Below are 24,728 nucleotides of genomic sequence, written 5' to 3'. Positions count from 1 at the left end.
ATTTTTTTAGTGATTATAGAACTAATAATTGCACAAAACTTTTATTGGAGACTTTATCCATATCTAAAACATCCTGTATTTTAAAACAATGAGAGCAAGCAAGAGAGAAAATAACTACTCTCCCCGTTCCAAATTACATGGTGTATCTTAAAAGAAGTTCAAATGTATCAATGTGACAGAGTAGTTAAGATGAGTAGTAATAGAGGGAGTACAAAAATACTAGATATGTGAATTGGTCCTGTTTAATCCTGTTTAAGCCGATTTAATAAAGTTTTTTTCCAGGGAAAATGAACTATCAAGCTAACTAAAACCAACTACACACCCTAAACGAGACTTGCAGTCACCGTTTATTTGCCAATTACATCCCTAGTATAAACCTTGGACATGAGTAGTAACAGAGATGGCATGAATCAGAATTAATTATACGGAGGGTCTGCATTGACAGCTGAAGGGTGTAAATATCTATCTTGAGGTTGGTACTAAAGAAATAAGAAATTCATTCATTTTCCATCACAGCTTCATGCTTCTTCATCAACATACACCAGTCATTTAACTAATACAACATCCACTAAAGACAGGATGCGAAAAAGAAGTGCAAAATCGCAATCTCATCTTCACTAAAATAGACCAGCCATGTTAACTCAGCAGTTCCATCACTCCCACTGGATAAAGATCCATCTGCTTTCTGTATAGCTAATCCTCATCAAACTTGATCTTCTTAGCTGAAGGCTGAACGCTCCCGATCTGCATAACCAAGAAAGCATTAGCAACCAGGGAAATATTTTGTCATTACCTCACACAGAATAGGATCAGAAAAAATGGTAGAAAGGAAAAGCTAATGTAGTGATCAATTATGAACAGTTTATTCGTTACAACTTATCTCCAGAGAGTAACTGCCACATACGGCATGAAACGAAAAACAATAGAAGCACAGCTCAAAATATGGTTAAGCAAAGCCTGGGACGATCGTTGGTGCTAATACATAAATTATTTCAGTATAAGCAAATGTAGATAAGAATAAACAACCAGTACTATAAATATATCAAGGACCTGCACAGTAACACATAGCAAATTTGGCTCTAGAACACTACAATTGCATGCCTTTTGCTCCAGGTCAACAAAAAGTTGAAATTGGCCTAATATAATTACAATTCTGTGGCAAATTGCTGAGCTAGTTCAGATCTGATGAAGTAAGATAAATTTAGTAAATCAATGAACAGCATCAAGTGTTACTTACAAGGGCTGGACACTCGTAATCGATACCAGCAGCCTTGATTCTTTTGCGACACTTCTCATCCCGCTTTACAATTCCTTCAAGCATCCTCTGGTGCTCTTCTACTGTTCTATCCTGGTAACACAAAACAGCATATATTAATCTACAGCATAAATTTTTGCATTCCAGCTGTAGTTAGCAACAGATTACCTTACTAAGCCTCTTCCGTTCAATTGCTACCTGGTCAACTGGAACAAATCCCTTCCGCACACCTTTCCATCTAGAAGCGATACACGATACGGACATTTTAGATCATAAGAATTATGTTCTCATTTTAATCAAAACGCAAAAAACAGTAACTATGTTCAGCTATATGTCACAAAGCACAGGGAAAGAAAACTGTAGTGCTGTAAGAGTTACTGCAACCTCCATATAAAGTACACAAAAAGAACAAGGATTCAAGAATAAATACAGGCACACAAATGAAATGTAACACAAGAAGCTTGCAAGTTCTTGCAAGAGATTACCATCAATGCTTCAGTGCTGCACTTATCGATGCAGTGGCATATATACCAATTCATATTAATGTCACAAATCCTTGACTTCATAATTTAGTTTTGGCATTCACATGTCACTCATTATGCCTATTGGATATATTTCTAACATGACTTACAGTTTGCAAAAAGCAATCAGCAAATATTAACACCTATCTTCGTTACCCCAATGAGCTCGCATCATTACTTCCTTTCTATTTGCAAAAATGAACAGGCATAAAACGAGCTGTGCAATGCAGTGGAAACAAATAGGCTGGTAATATTAAGCAAGTGTCTGTAGCCTGTTGGGAGGGTATATCACTGTAAACAGTATTCCATGACAGAGAAACAGAAAGTAGACAGCATTTGCCCAAGAATATACAATATTGACCTCATTTAGTGGTAATTAACATGTAGTCCTAAGCAGAAGATGAAGGCTATGTTTCCGTTATCAAAAAGCAAAAATAAACAGAATTAAGCAGCAGAGTTGCAATGATTACAATTTGGCATGAACTTTCTCCAGTGGGACAGGCGCAATTTGCAGAGTGTGCTCAAACAAGAGGTAGTTATTCATCTCATCAGCTACAATCTTGGCCACCTGATATACCAAGAACATGGGAGGAACTTGTAAGCAGACAACAAACATGCAGTGTGCCCTGATAATCTGATATATCCCAACGAGCGTGCTTACCTCAGGGTTCTCAAACTCAATGAATCCATAATGCTTGGACTTTCCTGTCTAAACATACCACCAAACAGCAAGTTAGATGATCACAGAAAACAGCACACAAATCATCAGATACCTAGTAAGGCAAAATACCATACCTTGCGATTCCGGGCAATCCTGACCCTCTTAACAGCCCCGAACTGCTGAAAGAAACCTGCAGAATCAACCAAACCAACAAAGACGGCATCAAAACCAGACCCCTCCTGCACTTCTCTAATCTATACTGAGAGAAACGGACCTTGCATCTGGTCCTCGAGCCGTGGGGGATGTGGCCGATGTAGAGGACGGTGGCCGTGTTCTCCGGCTCCTCGGCCTGCTTCTTCTCCCGGATCCTCTGCTCTTTCCCCTCCAGCGGCTGCGCCAATCACAACACAGCGTCAGGGACAGCGACCAAAAAGCGTGTGTCTTTTCTCTCTTGGGTCCGATTTGGTTCGAAGGGGAGCAAAGCACGCACCAGGAAATCCTTGCCCTCGCCGGTCCGGGGGCCGGCCGAGCGCCGCGAGAGCACCCGCCTCTGGTTCCTCTTCTTGTCCCTCAACCCCATCTCGCTCAAGCCTCGACGTAGGTTCTAGACGAGGCCTGGCTGTGGCGTGGATGGGTGGAGGTGGGGGACGGAATCAAGGCCGCTTGCTCTGGCCGTGGACGACGGACGGCGACGATTCGAGCGGGAGGACGGGGAGCAGGGAGCGCTGGGAGCGCGCGACTGCTGGCGGCTAGGGTACGTAGCGCAGGGATTGGGGAACTGAGGGAAGGGAGGCTGTGTTTACTCTGGTGGGCTGGGCTAAAACCAAAGGGAATAGCAGCTGGGCAGAGCTGATGTTTTTTTTTCAACTCAAAAAAAAAAAGAGGTGATGACTTCTTTCAACTAAAAAAAAAAAGAGGTGATGACTTATTTTTCTTTTTTCAACAAAAGTGATCGCTGCGCTTGTCTTTCTTCCGCCAGAGGAAAGAAAACACGACCTAGCCGCCAGGAGTCTTCCCCGTCGCCGCCGTCCGGCGGCTCCCCTTCGCCGGCGGCCTCGGTCATCGGTGGTGAGGGGGGTCGCCGGATCCACGCGTGTGGATCATTTTTCTTTAGTAGATTAGGATTTTAGTCCGTTCATCGTTTTGACTTCGGCGGCGGCGATGGCGGCGTTGAATAAAGTTTCTTCGGATCCTGCTCCAACGAGGCGATCGGTCCTATGGTTGGGGATGGATTTGGAAATCAGTTTGTTCAAGCAAAGATGGCGTGGCAGCGGCGACATCCTTGTGGTGGACATGTGTCCTTGGGTTCCGCCGTTGCGACGACGTTTGCTCCGGCGTCGGCGCGGAGCGTGGGAGGTAGTCCAGGAGCGGATGCAGATTGTGTTCTGCATCGGCGGCATCAGGAAGATGGTGATCGTGTGCCGGGTTCGCGGTTCGTGGATGGCAGATGTGGTTTTCTCCTTCGGCGTTCTAGTCGTGCGGGGGTGTCAGATCTGGAGTTTGATGGCGTGTTCGGGGTGTTGCCCCGATCTGATTCGTTCAACGGTAATGGTTTTGCCTTTGGTGAGCCACATTGGAGGTCCGCAAAGCTGCATATCAGCGATGGAGCTGCTACGAGCTCGGGTGTAAAGGTGATCCGTCATTTTTTTCTTTGGTGGCTGCTGTGGTGGTTCCAGAGGCAGGTGACGGGCATTGGTGTCAAGTTCAGAGGTTTCTGCAATCTTGATTGTAATTTTACTTCTTGGTTGTTGTTCCTTTGAGCAAAGGCTAGCTTTCTGCTGTCTTTTCAGTTTTGCCAAGTCGGTTACGTGACTTGTATTATGATATTTATGATATAAATGAGACACGTATTACCATGCGAAAAAAGTGATCGCTTGTCTATTCATGTTTCGGGCTATAGTTTTACCAAGTCTCAGTCGACTAAGATTTCGTTATGTCTCAGTTGATGCTATATGCCTTTGATCTTGCATGGAGATTCGTATAAAAGATTTCTTTTCCGTTTTTTCTTTTTCTTCTTATATAGACAGAGTCTTCGTTAAGTCTCAGTCGACTGAGATCTAGCCACACCCTTCGGGCTATCCTGATGTCAGAAGAAAAAACCTTAATTTTTTTGAAATAATTCAGGGTTTCATTTATCCGCGGGAAAAAAATAATAATTTGGGTTTCTAAACTTGGTAACCGATACTGTACGGGCTTCGCAAGACAACTGTTATATTTTTCTTTTAGAAATATGGTACAAACGTAGATGCTCGCACACACACACATGGTATCCCTATGAGCATCTTAAAAGACTGAGGGCCTCTTTGATTTGTAGGATTCTAAAAGCGTGGGAATAGAAAAATCATAGGGTTAGAATGTCATTCCCATCTCAATTCTACTAGATTTTGACTTCTTTGATTGCATCATAGAAAAAAGAAAAGGATCCAATGTGAAGCAGTACCTTTAGAAAAAAAAACTCTATAGGATATAATCCTATGGATCAAACATTCAACATAGAAAAACTTCTTAAGGATTCTAAACCTCCAAAAAGCATATGAAAATCCGTCGAATCAAGGAGCAACTGAGCCGATAGAATCTTGATATTGACGAAGTCGTCGTAGATGCTTCATGGTTGATGAGCATGCCATACTATTGAATAACATCGTCGAAAAGTCTAAAATAAATTTAGAATATGTGACTACGCTCAGTTCGCAACAACTGTTACATTAGTATGTTTGTAGTAAAGGCATGACGGTTTTACACGTGATGACAGTTTATAATTAGTAAAGGCATGACAATCTGAGAGACGACCGACTATACACACACACGAAATCCACTTTATTAATATATATGTATGCATACAATCTCAAACACTCCCAATAGCTCAGCAGGTACGTGGTACAAACAAATCACGGATGTCAGCATGCCACGGTAGCTCATCATGGACACAGGACTCAAACTGTCAAACATATCGAGGACCATGCATGGATTCGTCGGTGGTTGAGTGATCATGGTTTTGGTTCCGCGGGATTCGGCAGCGGCGGCTGCGCCGTCGATGGAAGCTCACCGGTAGGGAGCGGCGGCAGGTCTGGCTTCCGTGGCAGCTCGACGTCCGGCTTTGGTGGAAGGTCACCGGTCGGAAATGGCGGCAGCTCCGGCTTCGGGGGCTCCTCTGCCTTGGGTGGCAGCTCGTCGTCCGGCTTCGGTGGAAGCTCACCGGTCGGAAGTGGCGGCAGCTCTGGCTTCGGTGGCTCGTCTGTCTTGGGCAGCAGCTCGGGCTCCGGCTTGGGCGGAAGCTCGCCTGTAGGAAGAGGCGGCGAAACCGGCTTTGGTGGGATCTCACCTGTTGGCAACGGCGGCGGCAGCTCCGGCTTCGGTGGAAGGTCACCCTTGGGCACGGGTGGCAGCTCTGGCTTCGGTTCCACGTCAGGTTTGGGCACCTCCGGCACCGTCGGTGGCACCTCGGGTTTGGGCAACGGCGGCAGCTCCGGCTTGGGCTGCTCGTCAGGCGTGGGCAGCTGCGGCTTCGGCAGCACGTCTGGTGCGGGCAACGGCGGCGTTGGCAACACGTCCGGTGTGGGCAACGGCGGCGTTGGCAACACGTCCGGTGTGGGCAACGGCGGCAGGTCTGGCTTGGGCTGCTCCTCAGGTGTGGGCAGCGGTGGCAGCCCCGACTTCGGCAGCACCTCCGGTGCGGGCAACGGCGGCGGCACGTCTGGCTTGGGCAGAGGCGCCGGGACATTAGGCGGCACCGGTGGGTACTCGGCCTCCGCCAGGTGCCGCGCCGCGTTGCCGACGCCGCCGCGGGAGAGCAGCAGCACGCCGAGGAGGAGCACCGCAAGAGACGACGACATGCTGGCGATCCCGGAAGCCATGGCTGACTTCACTGAACTAATCAAGAACAATGTGCGTTCTCCTTGCTGGGGTGAAGAGAAACGAAGGTGAGGGCTAGGCATTTATAGGAGGCGTTCGGCGTTCGTTCATCGCACGGAGTCGATCGTAAATTCGTAATGCGTTACACTCAAGTTCAGTACGTTAGTTGGCAGAGAAGACGGATCACCTGCGTTGCGTTTCTTCCTCCTGGCACGCACTTAATCCGTGGTACGTTTCGTACTCGCCCCGTGCGACGCTGGAGAATCGGGCCAGCCGGGCCGATCGACCGGATCGGTTGCCGCGGTTACACTAGTGCGACGTTGCTAGCGAAACACGCCTGCTACGCGTTACTATCACACATACATACATTATCTGCATACGGGATTTTTTTTGCGAAGATAAAGAGTTTTACATAATAGATGCAGAGTTACAGCTAGCTGTCAAAAACTCAGCGATACAAGATGGACAATGCTCTAGCCAGCAAGCCGTGCTACACTCTATTCTATCATAGTTCGCCAGGCGATCTGCTATTCTGTTTTGAGCTCTAGAAATTTTTAAAGGAACAAACTCTCTACCAACAAGTAGATGTTTAATCTCCGAAACTAAATGACCGTATGCCGATTTATTACACGGGATTGCCTATCGTCCTGTCAAAAAAGGAGAGGGAAAAATGACCTGACGTTACAAGCGTCAAAAGGTGGGCACTTAACTTTCTTTCCATGGATTCATTGCGACAGGAATTTCTGCAAGAATCACGTTTTTTCAGAAGGTGCAAGGTCATATCCTAGATATAAAAATAAAAATAAGCTGCAAGGTCATGCCATTGGTTGCTTTTGAGTACTTGCCTAGTACGGTTCACGCTTTATTGTTGACGAACTAGCTCTACTCCATGCGATTGATCGAGCGACACGAAATCGGTCGACCAACACGCACTATGAGACGTACGTCCAGATTATTAGTAAATTTTATTTTTTTGAGAAAAACGTTTTTAGACCTTTTTTGAGTAAAACGTACTCTATCGAGATATTTTTTTAGACAATACTCTATCGAGATCTGATCGAAATATTTGCAAAGTTCGCACGAAGGTTAGGCCCGGCGTCGGCCCATCTAAAAGAAGCTGGACTGTGTACACATTTATTGCACAGTCAAATGGGCTTAGAATCTGCGACGTGCAGGACGGTCGATATGGGCTGGAGCTGTGAACTTATTATTTAGTTTTCCTGTTCCCCAAAAAATATATTAAGTTCTCGTAATACTCCCCCCGGTCCTTTTTACTCTGCATATTAGGTTTGTCCGAAGTCAATCTCATCCAACTTTGACCAAGTTTATATAAAAACTTATAGACATTCACATAACAACATCAATATCATTAGATTCATCTTGGAATATATTTTCATATTATATTTATTAGATATTATAGATGCTAATAATTGCTAATATAAATTTGGTCAAACTTAGCAAAGTTTGACTTTCGGCAAATCCAATGTGCAGAGTAAAAAGGACCAGATGGAGTATATTGCCCCTTTCTCTTAAACTGAAACTACTTTTTATAACTAATCCTTGAATCATCAGAAAACGTTCATGGTGCGGGGATTCAAACCGGGCATGGGTTTCTTTTTTAGATTCGTGTATGGGCTGGACCTGTGAACATTTTTAAAAAGCTTTGTGCTTCCCTCATCATCAGAAAACGACGCGGGTGGTAGCGGCATCAACGGCGGGGGTGACACAGTAACACATTAGACATGGGATGACATTGCCGGCCATAACACCATCGTCGGGGAGGAGAGAGTGACAAAGCTACTTGGACGTGAGTTGATGGTGCGGGCGCGAAGGGGACCACCTACATGGGAGGATAGGGGGTTTGAGGGTTAGGGCAACGATGCAACGACGTTAGTCGCCGATGTCGGGAGGCGACAGTTAGGTCAGTAATTGTGGGTAGGTCAATGAGCTGCACATTATTACAACAATTGTTGTGGAAGGAGAGATAATAGTTCTAGGCACTACAAAAAGGCTTTTAGGTGGGCTCAATTTAGTGGCGAGTGAGGTTAGACACCCGCCACATCTATTTTGAAAAGGTTTCAGTAGCGGGTAAAAATATTACCAGCCACTGCTATCTGAACAACACTGGCTGGCTAAAACTAGCACCACCATTCATAAATTTTACAAATTTACCCGTGGGATAAAATTAGCAATGCCGGGCAGAGAATAAGTGCCCGCTACTAATTCGGTTAGGCGGGCCAAAAAACATGCCCGCCACAATAATACTCCGCGACCGATGCTCATTTTTTTCTCAATTTCCAAAAGTTTGCAATGGTGGGCATTATTAGCTGCCCGCCACACATATCTTAAGCTAAAAAATCCTTGAAAAAATCATATTTACTAAACACAGAGTAGTCTGAAATTTGAGCATGGGGCTTCCAAATGGTGTTTATCATGGGAAAAGTTTTAAGTTGAAATCATGAATAAAAATTGATTTGTATGTGGCAGGTGGAGGTTTTCATTTGAAACGTGCACACTTCGCCGAAGAGTGTTCGATTTGTGCACCAAATGCGTCATTTTTTTGCCTTAATGCTCTCAAATTTTTTGCCACATCCTACAGGGGTCCTATGAAGACATCATGCAAATTTTCATCCAGCTTCGAGCTTGTTTGGACGCTCAGAGCTTTTGCCCTTTTCAGTGGCCGGAAAATCTGTTAATGCTTCGAAAACAACAAACCAACTCAAAAAGTGGCTAAATTTGAACATGAGGATTCCAATAGTGTGTACTAATCATTAGAAAAGTTTGAAGTTGGAATAAGGAATAAAAATTGATTTATGTGTGGCAGACAACAGTTTTCCGTTCGAAACACTGACACTTCCCCAAAGAGTGTTTGATTTTTACATGAAGTGCGTCAAGTTTTTTCCTTAATCTTCTCAAATTTTACCACACCCTAGAAGGGTCCTATGAAGATATCATGCCAAGTTTCATTCGGTTTCAACCTTGTTTGCATGCTCAGAGTTTTTTGTTCTTTTTAGTCGTCGGAAAATCAGTTGATGCTTCGAAAATAGCAAACCAAATCAAAATGTGGCTAAATTTGAGCATGGCACTTAAAATGGTGTGTATTAATCATGTAAAAAGCTTGAAGTTGAATTTTGTGTGTGGCAGGTGAAGGTTTTCGCTTGGAACGTTGACACATCGCTGGAGAGTGTTCGAATTAAACACAAAGTGCGTGATTTTTTTGCCGTAACGCTCTCAAATTTTTACCACACCCTACATGGGACCTTTGAAGACACCATGCAAAGCTTCATCCAATTTCGAGCTTGTTTGCATGCTTACAGATTTTTGCCCTTTTTAGTGGCAGTATTGCCTCTTTAGGGCGCCGTCTTGGAATCCATGGCCCCATTTCTGCTTCCAACGGGCTAGACGTGCATGACATCGCAGTCGGTAAGTATTCGTCCAGCGATGTGGATGTTTGCTCGGCTTCTTGTGAGGCAATGCTGGCAGCTTCGGGTGGAGTTAGGTTGTAGCTGTATTTTGGTAAATATGCCCTAGAGACAATAGTAAAGTTGCTATTTATATTTTCTTATATCACGATAAATGTTTATTATTCATGTTGAAATTGTATTAACTGGAAACTTAGTACATGTGTGAATACATAGACAAAACAATGTGTCCCTAGTATGTCTCTACTTGACTAGCTCGTTAATCAAAGATGGCTAAGTTTCCTGACCATAGACATGTGTTGTCATTTGATGAACAGGATCACATCATTAGAGAATGATGTGATGGACAAGACCCATCCTTTAGCTTAGCATAAATTATCGTTTAGTTTTATTGCTATTGCTTTCATCATGACTTATACATGTTCCTCTGACTATGAGATTATGCAACTCCCGAATACTGGAGGAACACCTTGTGTGCTATCAAACGTCACAACGTAATTAGGTGATTATAAAGATGCTTTACAGGTGTCTCCGATGGTGTTTGTTGAGTTGGCATAGATCGAGATTAGGAGTTGTCACTCCGATTGTCGGAGAGGTATCTCTGGGCCCTCTCGGTAATGCACATCACTATAAGCCTTGCAAGCAATGTGACTAATGAGTTAGTTGCGAGATGTTGCATTATGGAACGAGTAAAGAGAGTTGCTGGTGACGAGATTGAACTAGGTATGATGATACTGACGGTTGAATCTTGGGCAAGTAACATACCGATGACAAAGGGAACGACGTATGTTGTTATGCGGTTTGACCGATAAAGATCTTCGTAGAATATGTAGGAGCCAATATGAGCATCCAGGTTCCGCTATTGGTTATTAACCGGAGATGTGTCTCGGTCATGTCTACATAGTTCTCGAACCTGTAGGGTCCGCACGCTTAACGTTCGATGACGATTTGTATTATGAGTTATGTGATTTGATGTACCGAAGGTTGTTCGGAGTCCCGGATGAGATCACGGACATGTCGAGGAGTCTCGAGATGGTCAATACGTCGATATATTGGAAGGCTATATTCGGACATTGGAAAGGTTCCGAGTGATTCGGGTATTTTTCGGAGTACTAGAGAGTTACGGGAATTCGCCGGGGGAAGTAGTGGGCCTTAATGGGCCATACGGGAAAAGAGATGTGGCACTCGGCTCGGAGAAACCGGAACGCCCCGTATTCCAGCCCAGAGATCGAGGAGAAGTCTTCTGGAATACAACACTGCTTAGCATAGAACAAACCAGCTTTCTATTATTACACGAATATGTATACAAGGTCTTCGATATTACAATGAATAACATCGGTACGGCGACACTACCCCATCCTTAGTTTCTCTATGCAAGCAGCAGAACAACTCGAAGCAGCGGAAAAACTTCTAGCAGCGGAACAACGACGACGGTGGTGAACTCTACTCCGCAGGGACTCTGGCTGGAACGCTGATCCTAGCTCGCACGAAAGGAAACCACGACAAGCAAGCAATCAAATCCGGCATGACCTGCAAACTGGTATGACACGCTAGTTCAGTACATTGAATGTACTTGCAAGCTCACAATAACCAGAAGCATTCAAGACAAACAACAGCATGGCAATTACAGGTTAAGCAGGAATTATCATAAGATCATCAGGATAACATGGCATGAACAACATGAACATAATACTGCTAGAACAATATGAGCATGGCATGAACATATAAATCAGACAATACTAGCATGCAACATGATGACACTATATGCACCATTTATTCTGCTTGGGTTACCTCGTAACCATAACAGGCATCACTTACCAACCTTGGACATCACACGATCATCTCAGGATCAAATCAAGCTTGGTATAAACAATACCGTAGTAATCATTAAATGATCACAAGGAGCTTGATCTTTACCCACGATTCTCGCACAACATCACGAATATCCAACAACTCGGTATCCTCGATACCACGGTGATCATCTCATGATCACGAACGGAATCACTCTTGGTTCAACGGGTTACCTTGTAACCAAACGGTGATCTTTCCGGCGATCACAACCATGACCAACACTTGGTCTCAAACGGTGATCTTTCCGGCGATCACAGACAACTTATCTCATCATCGAACCAGGGTTGTTATTAATCAAGTTATTATTAATACTGTTGACTCATAGTGTGACCGACACGAACTGGGCCCTTATCCGCGGGCATGGCTATCGATAGATTTAATATACACTCTGCAGAGGTTAGTACACTGTACCCACACTACGGAACCCATGGCCTCCCACTCCCATTCGGTTGGACCAACGGCGTTCCGACAAAGCTGTCCTACTGTCATGACACTCTCCCGGCCACTCCGACTCACTCCCCACTGGGCTAGTCCTGGGTGGCCCCGTGTCTACCAAAGCCACCAACGGCCACCGTCGTGGCCAAACATAAACGGTCCCAAACGAGGACCTGGATCCATAACAACAACAACGGGCACACAAGGCTCATGTCCGTCTACCTGATCAGGGTAGCGCATGCCCATAACCTTCCCTTGTTGGAGGCACCAGCGAGAGGCACGACAATAGACCCAGTTAGGACCTTCCCATAAAGGTAAGCATGGTTGCACTGGTCAGTTTGATATAGTGGCACCATGACTCAGCCAACAGTTGTTCAAGTTCAATTTAATCCGGTTAAACTTGAGAGCCATGATAAAATTACATGATGCAATTACAATGAATGAGCATGATATCAACATAAGCACGGGTGCAACATAACTACCCACCATATCAACAATGAATCATCTCCAACTAAGCATGACATAATGACGAGCATGAATATTACAAGTACAACACTACTCATAGCATAACATGACCACAAGCATCAATAATAAATACCATGCAAGAACACATTAATAACATTACCGAGTAAACACTTAACCAACTAGCAGCAAAGGAACAATGCATATTAACAGTAATCGGTAACCGATGTTAGTCATGCACTGAAGAACATGACCAACCCAACATGTACTACTATCAAGCATGGAAATATGAAAGTAATACTAGCAGGTAGAACGTGATAACAAAGTGCAAGAAAGATAGCATGACGGTAATCACCGATCCATAAACATAACCGACATAACGACAACAGTAGCAAAACAATCATACAGTTATTAACGATTCAAGTTGAAAACCAATGCTAATGCATGGCTATCATGCCATGGTGGTTGTGGCTTTCCTGGGGTGACGGAGACTCCGGGAAGAAGTGCGGTGAAGCCGCAGAATGAAACATCGGACAGTTCTCTCTCAGAGAGGGCTGATTAGAGGCAAGGGCATAATGGTCATTTTCAATGTGAGACCATGATATGTCTCCAACGTATCTATAATTTTTGATTGTTCCATGCTATTATATTATCAAACTTGGATGTTTTATATGCATTTATATGCCATTTTATATGATTTTTGGGACTAACATATTAATTAGAGCCCAGTGCCAGTTTCTGTTTTTTTCCTTGTTTTAGAGTATCGCACAAAAGGAAAATCAAACGAAGTCCAATTGATCTGAAACTTCACGGAACTTATTTTTGGAAGGAAAGCAACCCGGGAGACTTGGAGTCCACGTAAGGGAAGCAACAAGGAAGCCACGAGGCAGGGGGCGCGCCCTCCACCCTCGTGGGCCCCTCGTGGCTCCCCTGACATACTTCTTCTGCCTATATATCTCCATATACCCTAAAATGATCGGGGAGCACAATAGATCGGGAGTTCCGCCGCTAGAAGCCTCTGTAGCCACCGAAAGCCAATCTAGACCTATGCCGGCACCCTGCCGGAGGGGAATCCCTCTCCGGTGGCCATATTCATCATCCCGGTGCTCTCCATGATGAGGAGGGAGTAGTTCTCCCTCGGGGCTGAGGGTATGTACCAGTAGCTATATGTTTGATATCTCTCTCTCTCTCTCGTGTTCTTGATTTGGCACGATCTTGATGTATCGCGAGCTTTTCTATTATAGTTGGATCTTATGATGTTTTCTCCTCCCTCTACTCTCTTGTAATGGATTGAGTTTCCCCTTTGAAGTTATCTTATCGGATTGAGTCTTTAAAGATTTGAGAACACTTGATGTATGTCTTGCCGTGCGTATCTGCGGTGACAATGGGATATCACGTGATTCACTTGATGTATGTTTTGGTGATTAACTTGCGGGTTCCGCCCATGAACCTATGCATAGGGGTTGGCACACATTTTCGTCATGATTCTCCGGTAGAAACTTTGGGGCACTCTTTGAGGTTCTATGTGTTGGTTGAATAGATGAATCTGAGATTGTGTGACGCATATCATATAATCATACCCACGGATACTTGAGGTGACATTGGAGTATCTAGGTGACATTAGGGTTTTGGTTGATTTGTGTCTTAAGGTGTTATTCTAGTACGAACTCTAGGGCTGTTTGTGACACTTATAGGAATAGCCCAATGGTTTGATTGGAAAGAATAACTTTGAGGTGGTTTCGTACCCTACCATAATCTCTTTGTTTGTTCTCCTCTATTAGTGACTTTGGAGTGACTCTTTGTTGCATGTTGAGGGATATTTATATGATCCAATTATGTTATTATTGTTGAGAGGACTTGCACTAGTGAAAGTATGAACCCTAGGCCTTGTTTCAACGCATTGCAATACCGTTAACGCTCACTTTTATCATTAGTTACCTTGCTATTTTTATAATTTCAGATTACAAATGCCTTTATCTACCATCCATATTGCACTTGTATCACCATCTCTTTGTCGAACTAGTGCACCTATACAATTTACCATTGTATTGGGTGTGTTGGGGACACAAGAGACTCTTTGTTATTTGGTTGCAGGGTTGCTTGAGAGAGACCATCTTCATCCTACGCCTCCTACGGATTAATAAACCTTAGGTCATCCACATGAGGGAAATTTTCTACCGTCCTACAAACCTCTGCACTTGGAGGCCCAACAACGTCTACAAGAAGAAGGTTGTGTAGTATACATCAAGCTCTTTTCTGGCGCCGTTGCCGGGGAGGTTAGCGCTTGAAGGTATATCTTTAGATCTTGCAATCGAGTCTTTTAGTTTCTTGTTTTATCACTAGTCCAGTTTATAAAAGAAAACTATAAAAAATGGAATTGAGTTTACCTCATACGCTTCATCTTTTTAATATCTCTTGTGAGTATGATGGGAAGGAAAATTGTGCTCAGGTGCTAGAATAAGAATGCATTAGAATGTTTGACACTAAATATTTGAATGATGAGCATGATTGCAATGTTGGTAGTATGAATTCCTTGAATATCCATGATGCTAATGATATGCAAAGCCACAAGTTTGGGGAAGCTATATTTGATGAAGATGATATTTTTTGTCCCCCAAGTTTTGATGAGCAAATTTATTATGATGAAAGCATGCCTCCTATTTATGATGATTATATTGATGAAAGTGGATTTGGAGAGGTCTGGACTTTATTTTGTGATGAATCCACTATTCCGAAAGAGGTTCCAATTGATTATGAGAACAAAGTTGCTATCTATGATGATTATTGTGATGACTTATATTCTATAAAGAATAATGATATCCATGAAACTTGTCATCATGATTTTAGTTTTCAATTGGATTATGCCTCACAGGATAGTTATTTTGTTGAGTTTGCTCCCACTACTATTCATGAGAAGAAGTTTGCTTATGTGGAGAGTAATAAAATTTCTATGCTTGTAAATCATGAAAATAATGCTTTATGTGATAGTTATATTGTTGAATTCATTCATGCTGCTACTGAAAATTATTATGATGGAGGAACATATGCTTGTAGGAGTTGCAATAATATCAAGTTTCCTCTCTATGTGCTTAAAGTTTTGAAGTTATGCTTGTTTTACCTTCCTATGCAAGTTTATTCTTGTTCCCACAAGTTGTTTTCTCACAAAATCCCTATGCATAGGAAGTGAGTTAGAATTAAATGTGCTAGTCATATTCTTCATGATGCTCTCTTTATATTTCAATTCTTATCTTTTATGTGAGCATCATTGAAATCGTCATGCCTAGCTAGGGGCGTTAAACGATAGCGCTTGTTGGGAGGCGACCCAACTTTATTTTTGTTCCTTGCCTTTTGCTCCTGTTTAGTAATAAATAATTTATCCAGCCTCTTTTATGGTTGTGTTTTTGTGTTTAATTAGTGTTTGTGCCAAGTAGAACCGTTGGGAAGACTTAGGGAAAGTCTTGTTGATCTTGCTGTAAAAAACAGAAACTTTAGCGCTCACGAGAATTGCTGCAATTTTTATTTGGAGAGTGATATTTAGTTAATTATTTTTGAAGATTATTAATATATAAATTCTTCAGTCCAACAATTTATTTGGGAATTTTATGAGTTCCAGAAGTTTGCGTTAGTTACAGATTACTACAGACTGTTCTGTTTTTGACAGATTATGTTTTCATTGTGTTGTTTACTTATTTTGATGAATCTATGGCTAGTAAAAGAGTTTATAAACCATAGATAAGTTGGAATACAGTAGGTTTAATACCAATATAAATAAATAATGAGTTCATTACAGTACCTTGAAGTGGTGTTTTGTTTTCTTTCGCTAACGGAGCTTACGAGTTTTCTGTTAAGTTTTGTGTTGTGAAGTTTTCAAGTTTTGGGTAAAGATTCGATGGACTATGGAATAAGGAGTGGCAAGAGCCTAAGCTTGGGGATGCCCAAGGCACTCCAAGGTAATATTCAAGGATAACCAAGAGTCTAAGCTTGGGGATGCCCCGGATGGCATCCCCTCTTTCGTCTTCGTCTATCGGTAACTTTACTTGGAGCTATATTTTTATTCGCCACATGATATGTGTTTTGCTTGGAGCATCATTTTATTTCATTTTGTTTTCCTTGCTATTTGAATAAGATGCCAAGATCTGAAATTCTTAAATGTTAGAGAGTCTTCATATAGTTGCATAATTATTCGACTACTCATTGATCTTCACTTATATCTCTCGGAGTAGTTTGTCATTTGCTCTAGTGCTTCACTTATATCCTTTTAGAGCACGGTGGTGGTTTATTTTATAGAAATAGATGAACTCTCATGCTTCACTTATATTATTTTGAGAGTCCTAAACAACATGGTAATTTTCTTTGGTTATGAATTTAGTCCTAATATGATGGGCATCCAAGAGGGATATAATAAAAACTTTCATATAAGTGCATTGAATACTAAGAGAAGTTTGATACTTGATGATTGTTTTGAGATATGGAGGTAATAATATCAAACTCGTGCTAGTTGAGTAGTTGTGAATTTGAGAAGTGCTTGTGTTGAAGTTTGCAAGTCCCGTAGCATGCACGTATGGTAAACTTTATGTAACAAATTTGAAACATGGGGTGTTCTTTGATTGTCTTCCTTATGAGTGGCGGTCGGGGACGAGCAATGGTCTTTTCCAACCAATCTATCCCCCTAGGAGCATGCACGTAGCGCCGAGGTTTTTGATGACCTGTAGATTTTTGCAATAAGTATGTGAGTTCTTTATGACTAATGTTGAGTCCATGGATTATACGCACTCTCACCCTTCCATCATTGCTAGCCTCTCCAGTACCGTGCATTGCCCTTTCTTACATTGAGAGTTGGTGCAAACTTCGCCGGTGCATCCAAACCCCGTGATATGATATGCTATTTCACACATAAACCTCCTTATATCTTCCTCAAAACAGCCACCATACCTACCTATTATGGCATTTCCATAGCCATTCCGAGATATATTGCAATGCAACTTTCCACCATCCCGTTTATCATGACACATTCATCATTGTCATATTGCTTAGCATGATCATGTAGTTGACATAGTATTTGTGGCAAATCCACCGTTCGTAATTCTTTCATACATGTCACTCTTGGTTCATTGCATATCCCGGTACACCGCCGGAGGCATTCATATAGAGTCATACTTTGTTCTAGTATTGAGTTGTAATCATTGAGTTGTAAATAAATAGAAGTGTGATGATCATCATTTTCTAGAGCATTGTCCCAAGTGAGGAATTAAAAAAAAGAGAAAGGCCATAAAAAAAGAAGGCCAAAAAAAGAGAAAGGCCATAAAAAAAGAAGGCCCAAAAAAAAGAGAAACGCCATAAAAAAGAGAAGGCCCAAAAAACAAAAAAATATGAGAGAAAAAGAGAGAAGGGACAATGCTACTATCTTTTTTCCACACTCGTGCTTCAAAGTAGCACCATGATCTTTATGATAGAGAGTCTCCTGTTTTGTCACTTTCATATACTAGTGGGAATTTTTCATTATAGAATTTGGCTTGTATATTCCAACAATGGGCCTCCTCAAGTGCCCTAGGTCTTCGTGAGCAAGCAAGTTGGATGCACACCCACTTAGTTTCTTTTGTTGAGCTTTCATACATTTATAGCTCTAGTGCATCAGTTGCATGGCAATCCCTACTCCTTGCATTGACATCAATTTATGGGCATCTCCCTAGCCCATTGATTAGCCTCGTTGATGTGAGACTTTCTCCTTTTTTGTCTTCTCCACATACCCCCCATCATCATATTCTATTCCACCCATAGTGCTATGTCCATGGCTCGCGCTCATGTATTGCGTGAAGGTCTATGAGTTTGAGATTACTAAAGTATGAAACAATTGCTTGGCTTGTCCTCGGGGTTGTGCATGATGAGAGCATTCTTGTGTGACTAAAATGGAGCATGACCAAACTATATGATTTTGTAGGGATGAACTTTCTTTGGCCATGTTATTTTGAGAAGACATGATTGCTTAGTTAGTATGCTTGAAGTATTATTATTTTTATGTCAATATGAACTTTTGTCTTGAATCTTATGGATTTGAATATTCTTGCCACAATAAAGACAAATGCATGGATAAATATGTTAGGTAGCATTCCACATCAAAAATTCTGTTTTTATCATTTACTTACTTCAGGACGAGCAGGAATTAAGCTTGGGGATGCTGATACGTCTCCAACGTATCTATAATTTTTGATTGTTCCATGCTATTATATTATCAACCTTGGATGTTTTATATGCATTTATATGCTATTTAATATGATTTTGGGGACAAACCTATTAACCTAGAGCCCAGTGCCAGTTTCTGTTTTTTTCCTTGTTTTAGAGTATCGCAGAAAAGGAAAATCAAACGGAGTCCAATTGACCTGAAACTTCACGGAACTTATTTTTGGAAGGAAAGCAACCCGGGAGACTTGGAGTCCATGTAAGGGAAGCAACAAGGAAGCCACGAGGCAGGGGGCGCGCCCTCCACCCTCATGGGCCCCTCGTGGCTCCCCTGACGTACTTCTTCTGCCTATATATCTCCATAAACCCTAAAACGATCGGGAAGCACAATAGATCGGGAGTTCCGTCGCCAGAAGCCTCCGTAGCCACCGAAAGCCAATCTAGACCTGTCCCGGTACCCTGCCGGAGGGGGAATCCCTCTCCGGTGGCCATCTTCATCATCCCGGTGCTCTCCATGACGAGGAGGGAGTAGTTCTCCCTCGAGGCTGAGGTATGTACCAGTAGCTATGTGTTTGATCTCTCTCTCTCTCTCTCTCTCTCTCTCTCTCGTGTTCTTGATTTGGCACGATCTTGATGTATCGTGAGCTTTGCTATTATAGTTGGATCTTATGATGTTTTCTCCCCCCTCTACTCTCTTGTAATGGATTGAGTTTCCCCTTTGAAGTTATCTTATCGGATTGAGTCTTTAAAGATTTGAGAACACTTGATGTATGTCTTGCCGTGCGTATCTGTGGTGACAATGGGATATCACGTGATTCACTTGATGTATGTTTAGGTGATCAACTTGCGGGTTTCGCCCATGAACCTATGCATAGGGGTTGGCACACGTTTTGGTCGTGATTCTCCGGTAGAAACTTTGGGGCACTCTTTGAGGTTCTATGTGTTGGTTGAATAGATGAATCTGAGATTGTGTGACGCATATCAGATAATCATACCCACGGATACTTGAGGTGACATTGGAGTATCTAGGTGACATTAGGGTTTTGGTTGATTTGTGTCTTAAGGTGTTATTCTAGTACGAACTCTAGGGCTGTTTGTGACACTTATAGGAATAGCCCAACAGATTGATTGGAAAGAATAACTTTGAGGTGGTTTCGTACCCTACCATAATCTCTTCGTTTGTTCTCCGCTATTAGTTACTTTGGAATGACTCTTTGTTGCATGTTGAGGGATATTTATATGATCCAATTATGTTATTATTGTTGAGAGGACTTGCACTAGTGAAAGTATGAACCCTAGGCCTTGTTTCAATGCATTGCAATACCATTTACGCTCACTTTTATCATTAGTTACCTTGCTGTTTTTATAATTTCAGATTACAAATGCCTTTATCTACCATCCATATTGCACTTGTATCACCATCTCTTCGCCGAACTAGTGCACCTATACAATTTACCATTGTATTGGGTGTGTTGGGGACACAAGAGACTCTTTGTTATTTGGTTGCAGGGTTGCTTGAGAGAGACCATCTTCATCCTACACCTCCTACGGATTGATAAACCTTAGGTCATCCACTTGAGGGAAATTTGCTACTGTCCTACAAACCTCTGCACTTGGAGGCCCAACAACGTCTACGAGAAGAAGGTTGTGTAGTAGACATCAGATCACCTAGTGAAAATGTTACCAAAAGATAGAGCTCGACGAGACGAAGAAGTGAGCGCTGGTTTCACCTCAATCGGAGTTACGGTTGAAAAGTTGTGAGGAGTTGAAGATCAGGGACCAATCTATGAATATTTTCATCACCAACGGGTCCCTGGGAGGAAAAACTGAAAGCGCATAAGGGGAAATACGTTTTCTGAAACAGAAAGCGTGTTCTGAACCAAAGTAGATTGAAAATACGTTTTCAAAACAGGAAAGCGTACCCAGGAGAAACCCGTCTCCACTTATCCACGTGGACCCGTTGCTGGAGCCACTTCCAGGCGGGGCCCAGGCGCAGGGGGAGGGGGCACGGGAGTTCGTCTCCTTCCTCCCGCTCCTGTGCTCCCGTGCAGGACAGAGGAGGAGCAGGGGAGGAAGCGGCGAGGGGGCCGGCCAGCTCCGGGCATCTCTGGCCGAGCCGAGGGCACCGGCGGGACCAGGGCAGCGAGGGGGTCCTGTTCAGAGGGAGCATGGCCGTCGGGGAGGAGAGGGATGGAGGGGAGAGGTGGCGCCAGGAGGAGGACCCGGACGGGCGGGCGGTGGTGCTCTCCGGTGAAGCTGGCACTCCAGCGAGGGGGCAAGTGGGTGGGGCGGCTGAGTGGAACGAGGGGGACTCGGTGGACGTGGTGGGAGGAGGAGAGGAGGAGAGGAGGCTCGGGTTGGCCGGAATCATGCCGAGGCCGAGGCGGCCATGGTGGATGACGGCGAACAACGATGAGATGAGGCGACTCCATAGGGAAAATGAGGCGAGGGAGAGATGGTTGAGGTGCGGAGGGACTCGGGGGTCCTTATATAGGAGCGGAGGAGGGCTCTAGAGCTCACGGACAAGCTCCCGACCAAGCTTTAATGGCGGGCAGAGGCTGGATTCGGCACGAGCATGGCTCTAGCGGCGCATTGATGGCGAACGAGGACGAAGCAGCGATGCAGGGATATGCAGTCGAGCACGGGCGAGCTCCTGGACAATGTTTGAGGTCGAGACGGTGAGGGAGGAGACGAGCACAGTGGCCGGACCGAGCCAGAGCTTGCACTATGTGTGACGCCAGCGTGATCACCATGGCACTTGTGCAAACGGCGCGTTCTGGCTGGGCCGACCATGTCTAGTAGATAGACCGACGTGTCCTCAGTCAAAATGAAGAAAGAATTGGGTCCAGGGGCAAAGAAGAGATTTGCAGATGGCCACAAAGCAAGCCAGCAGCCAAGTGTTTGTGCTGTGCAGTGGAGACACCAGCTTGGTAACGCAGTAAATAGTTTGTCCAGTGATGATCACACACTAAGGTGATGTTGATTACCAAAAATCAGAGTAAGAGGAGGAGTTTAGATGAGGGTTGCTGTAGAAACCACTACAATGGCCAGAATTAGGGATTTGGATGATGCACTCAAATGGAGAGGCAAGTTAAGCTGAAATTTGGCAAGGCCTAATTATTTGATCATATGAAGATGCTGTAAAAGTTTCATACGAAATGGATTTACCAAAATGGTACTTCCCTCACAGCTATCTTCACTGACCAAATCTTGCAATAATTCTAGAGAAATATTGGCTAGGTGAAAAGGTTCCAAATTTGGTGGAGAGATGTTATTGGGGTATGATAATGCTATGGTAAATTTTCAGGAAAAATGAAGCAATATAAAATTTACTTGCTTCACAATCTGAAAATATTGCCAGAATCAAAGATTTGGTCCTGTGCTCAGATAGATGATTGTATGGGGCTGAAATTTGGAGGAGTGTGCTAATATGATCACATGAAGGAGTGTGCAAAATTTAAACTCATTTGGATAACCCTAGATAGTACTTCCTTCACAATGCCTTATGTCTGACAAAAAGTTTGAAAAATTGTTGACGAAGATAGGCTAGGAAAATAAAGTTGAATTTTGGCACAGGTCAATTATTTGGATAGGAAAAGATGTCCAAAAAGTTTGGGGTCAAATGGGCAAAGATAAATAGCACTTACTTCACAATGTGCCATTTAGGACAGAATAGCAAATGAATTTATTGAGCATGATGAGAAATATGGACAATGAAATATTTTACCATATTTGAGGAATATATGACGCAAACAATTTATAAGAATTATTTGGGGATTTTTGGAGGGGAAAAAATATAGGTTGCTTCACAACTTAGGGCAGACATGGTTATTCCTTTAATAGAAAAAGGAATTTTCATGAGAAAAAGAAATTAGGGTTTGGTCAAGCAGTGGAGTGATATGATCTTGGAAAAGTTTTTAGGATGATGAGCCACTTGGGATAGGAAATGAAGATGATTTCTCAGGTGACAAGGCCACAAAACCACTTCAAAAAGAAAAAAACAGAGCAAAAACCAATTAAATTAAAAGAAAAAGAAAAGGGCCAAAATCCAGGCTGTTACAGGAGAGAAGGGCCTCAAGGGGTGGCCGCACGCCCCCCATGGGCTGGTCCGAATTGGACTAGGAGGGGGCACCCCCTCTTTCCTTTTCCCTCTCCCTCTCCTTCCTTCTTCTCCTACTTGGACTAGGAAAGGGGGAAACCTACTCCTACTAGGAGTAGGAATCCTTCCCTTGGGCGTGCCATGAGAGGGCCGACCCTCCCCCTCCTTCACTCCTTTATATACGGGGGAGGGGGCACCCCATAGACACTCCAAGATTTGTTTAGCCGTGTGCGGTGCCCCCCTCCACAGATTTCCACCTCAGTCATATCATTGTAGAGCTTAGGCGAAGCCCTGCGTCGGTAACTTCATCATCACCGTCATCACGCCGTCGTGCTGGCAAAACTCTCCCTCGACCTCAGCTGGATCTAGAGTTCGTGGGACGTCACTGAGCTGAACGTGTGCAGATCGTGGAGGGGCCGTACCTTCGGTGCTAGGATCGGTTGGATCATGAAGACGTACGACTACATCAACCGCGTTGTCATAACACTTCTACTTACGGTCTAAGAGGGTACGTGGACAACACTCTCCCCTCTCGTTGCTATGCATCACCTAGATGGATCTTGCGTGTGCGTAGGATTTTTTTTGAAATTACTGCGTTCCCCAACATTGGTATCAGAGCCAGGTCTATGCATAGATGTTATATGCACGAGTAGAACACAAAGGAGTTGTGGGCGTGAGTATATACATATTGCTTGCCGTCACTAGTTGTTTCTTGATTCGGCGGTATTGTTGGATGAAGCGGCCCAGACCGACATTACATGACCGCATTCATGAGACTGGTTCTACCGACGTGCTTTGCACACAGGTGGCTGGCGGGTGTCTGTTTCTCCAACTTTAGTTGAATCAGACTCAATGAACATGGTTCTTTCTGAAGATCAAAAAGCAATCACTATACCACGTTGTGGTTTTTATGCCGTAGGTAAGAACGGTTCTTGCTAAGCCCGTAGCAGCCACATAAAACTTGCAACAACAAAGTAGAGGACATTTAACTTGTTTTTGCAGGGCATGTTGTGATGTGATATGGTCAAGACGTGATGAGATATAAATTGTTGTATAAGATAATCATGTTTTGTTACAGTTATCAACAACTGACAGGAGCCTTATGGTTGTCTCTTTATTGCATAAGATGCAAGCGCCATATAATTGCTTTACTTTATCGCTATGTGATAGCAATAGTTGGCGAGACAACCATGTGATGACATGTTGATAAAGATCAAGATGATGGAGATCATGGTGTCATGTCGGCGACGATGGAGATCATGACGGTACTTTGGAGATGGAGATCAAAGGCACAAGATGATGATGACCATATCATGTCTTTTGATTGCATGTGATGTTTATCTTTTATGCATCCTATTTTGCTTAGTACGACGGTAGCATTATGAGATGACCTCTTACTAAAATTTCAAGGTATAAGTGTTCTCCCTGAGTATGCACTGTTGCTACAGTTCATCGTGCTGAGACACCACGTGATGATCGGGTGTGATAAGCTCTACGTTCACATACAACGGGTGCAAGTCAGTTCTGCACACGCAGAATACTCGGGTTAAACTTGACGAGCCTAGCATATGCAGATATGGCCTCGGAACACTGAGACCAAAAGGTCGAGCGTGAATCATATAGTATATATGGTCAACATAGTGATGTTCACCATTGAAAGCTACTCCATCTCACGTGATGATCGGACATGGTTTAGTTGATATGGATCACGTGATCACTTAGATGATTAGAGGGATGTCTATCTAAGTGGGAGTTCTTAAGTAATATGATTAATTGAACTTAAATTTATCATGAACTTAGTCCTAATAGTATTTGCATATCTATGTTGTAGATCAATTGCTCGTGTATAGCTTCCCCATTTTATTTAGGATATGTTCCTAGAGAAAACTATGTTGAAAGATGTTAGTAGCAATCATGCGGACTAGCTCCGTGATCTGAGGATTATCACAGAAGAATTATGTCCTTGATGCACCGCTAGGTGACAGACCTATTG

At 43.4% G+C, this 24,728-nt stretch overlaps 1 protein-coding gene and 1 pseudogene across 1 annotated transcript; both read right to left on the bottom strand.

The window, feature by feature from the left end:
• Positions 1-401: 401 nt before the first annotated feature.
• LOC119353897 lies at positions 402-3,227 on the bottom strand (annotated as a pseudogene).
• A 2,004-nt stretch (positions 3,228-5,231) lies between these two features.
• Positions 5,232-6,328, bottom strand: LOC119353896 (vegetative cell wall protein gp1-like). The gene is made up of 2 exons (XM_037620593.1): positions 6,041-6,328; positions 5,232-6,007 (listed from the first exon to the last, which is right to left on the bottom strand). Exons 1-2 carry the CDS (start codon positions 6,289-6,291, stop codon positions 5,425-5,427), a joined length of 834 nt encoding a protein of 277 aa, XP_037476490.1. The 5' UTR covers positions 6,292-6,328; the 3' UTR covers positions 5,232-5,424.
• Between the last annotated feature and the right edge of the window lie 18,400 nt (positions 6,329-24,728).

This window comes from Triticum dicoccoides, chromosome 2A (assembly GCF_002162155.2).
Source record: "Triticum dicoccoides isolate Atlit2015 ecotype Zavitan chromosome 2A, WEW_v2.0, whole genome shotgun sequence".
NCBI classification, from domain to species: domain Eukaryota; kingdom Viridiplantae; phylum Streptophyta; class Magnoliopsida; order Poales; family Poaceae; genus Triticum; species Triticum dicoccoides.
The sequence above is the reverse complement of the archived record's forward strand: the minus strand, read 5'-3'. Positions and strand labels throughout refer to the sequence as shown.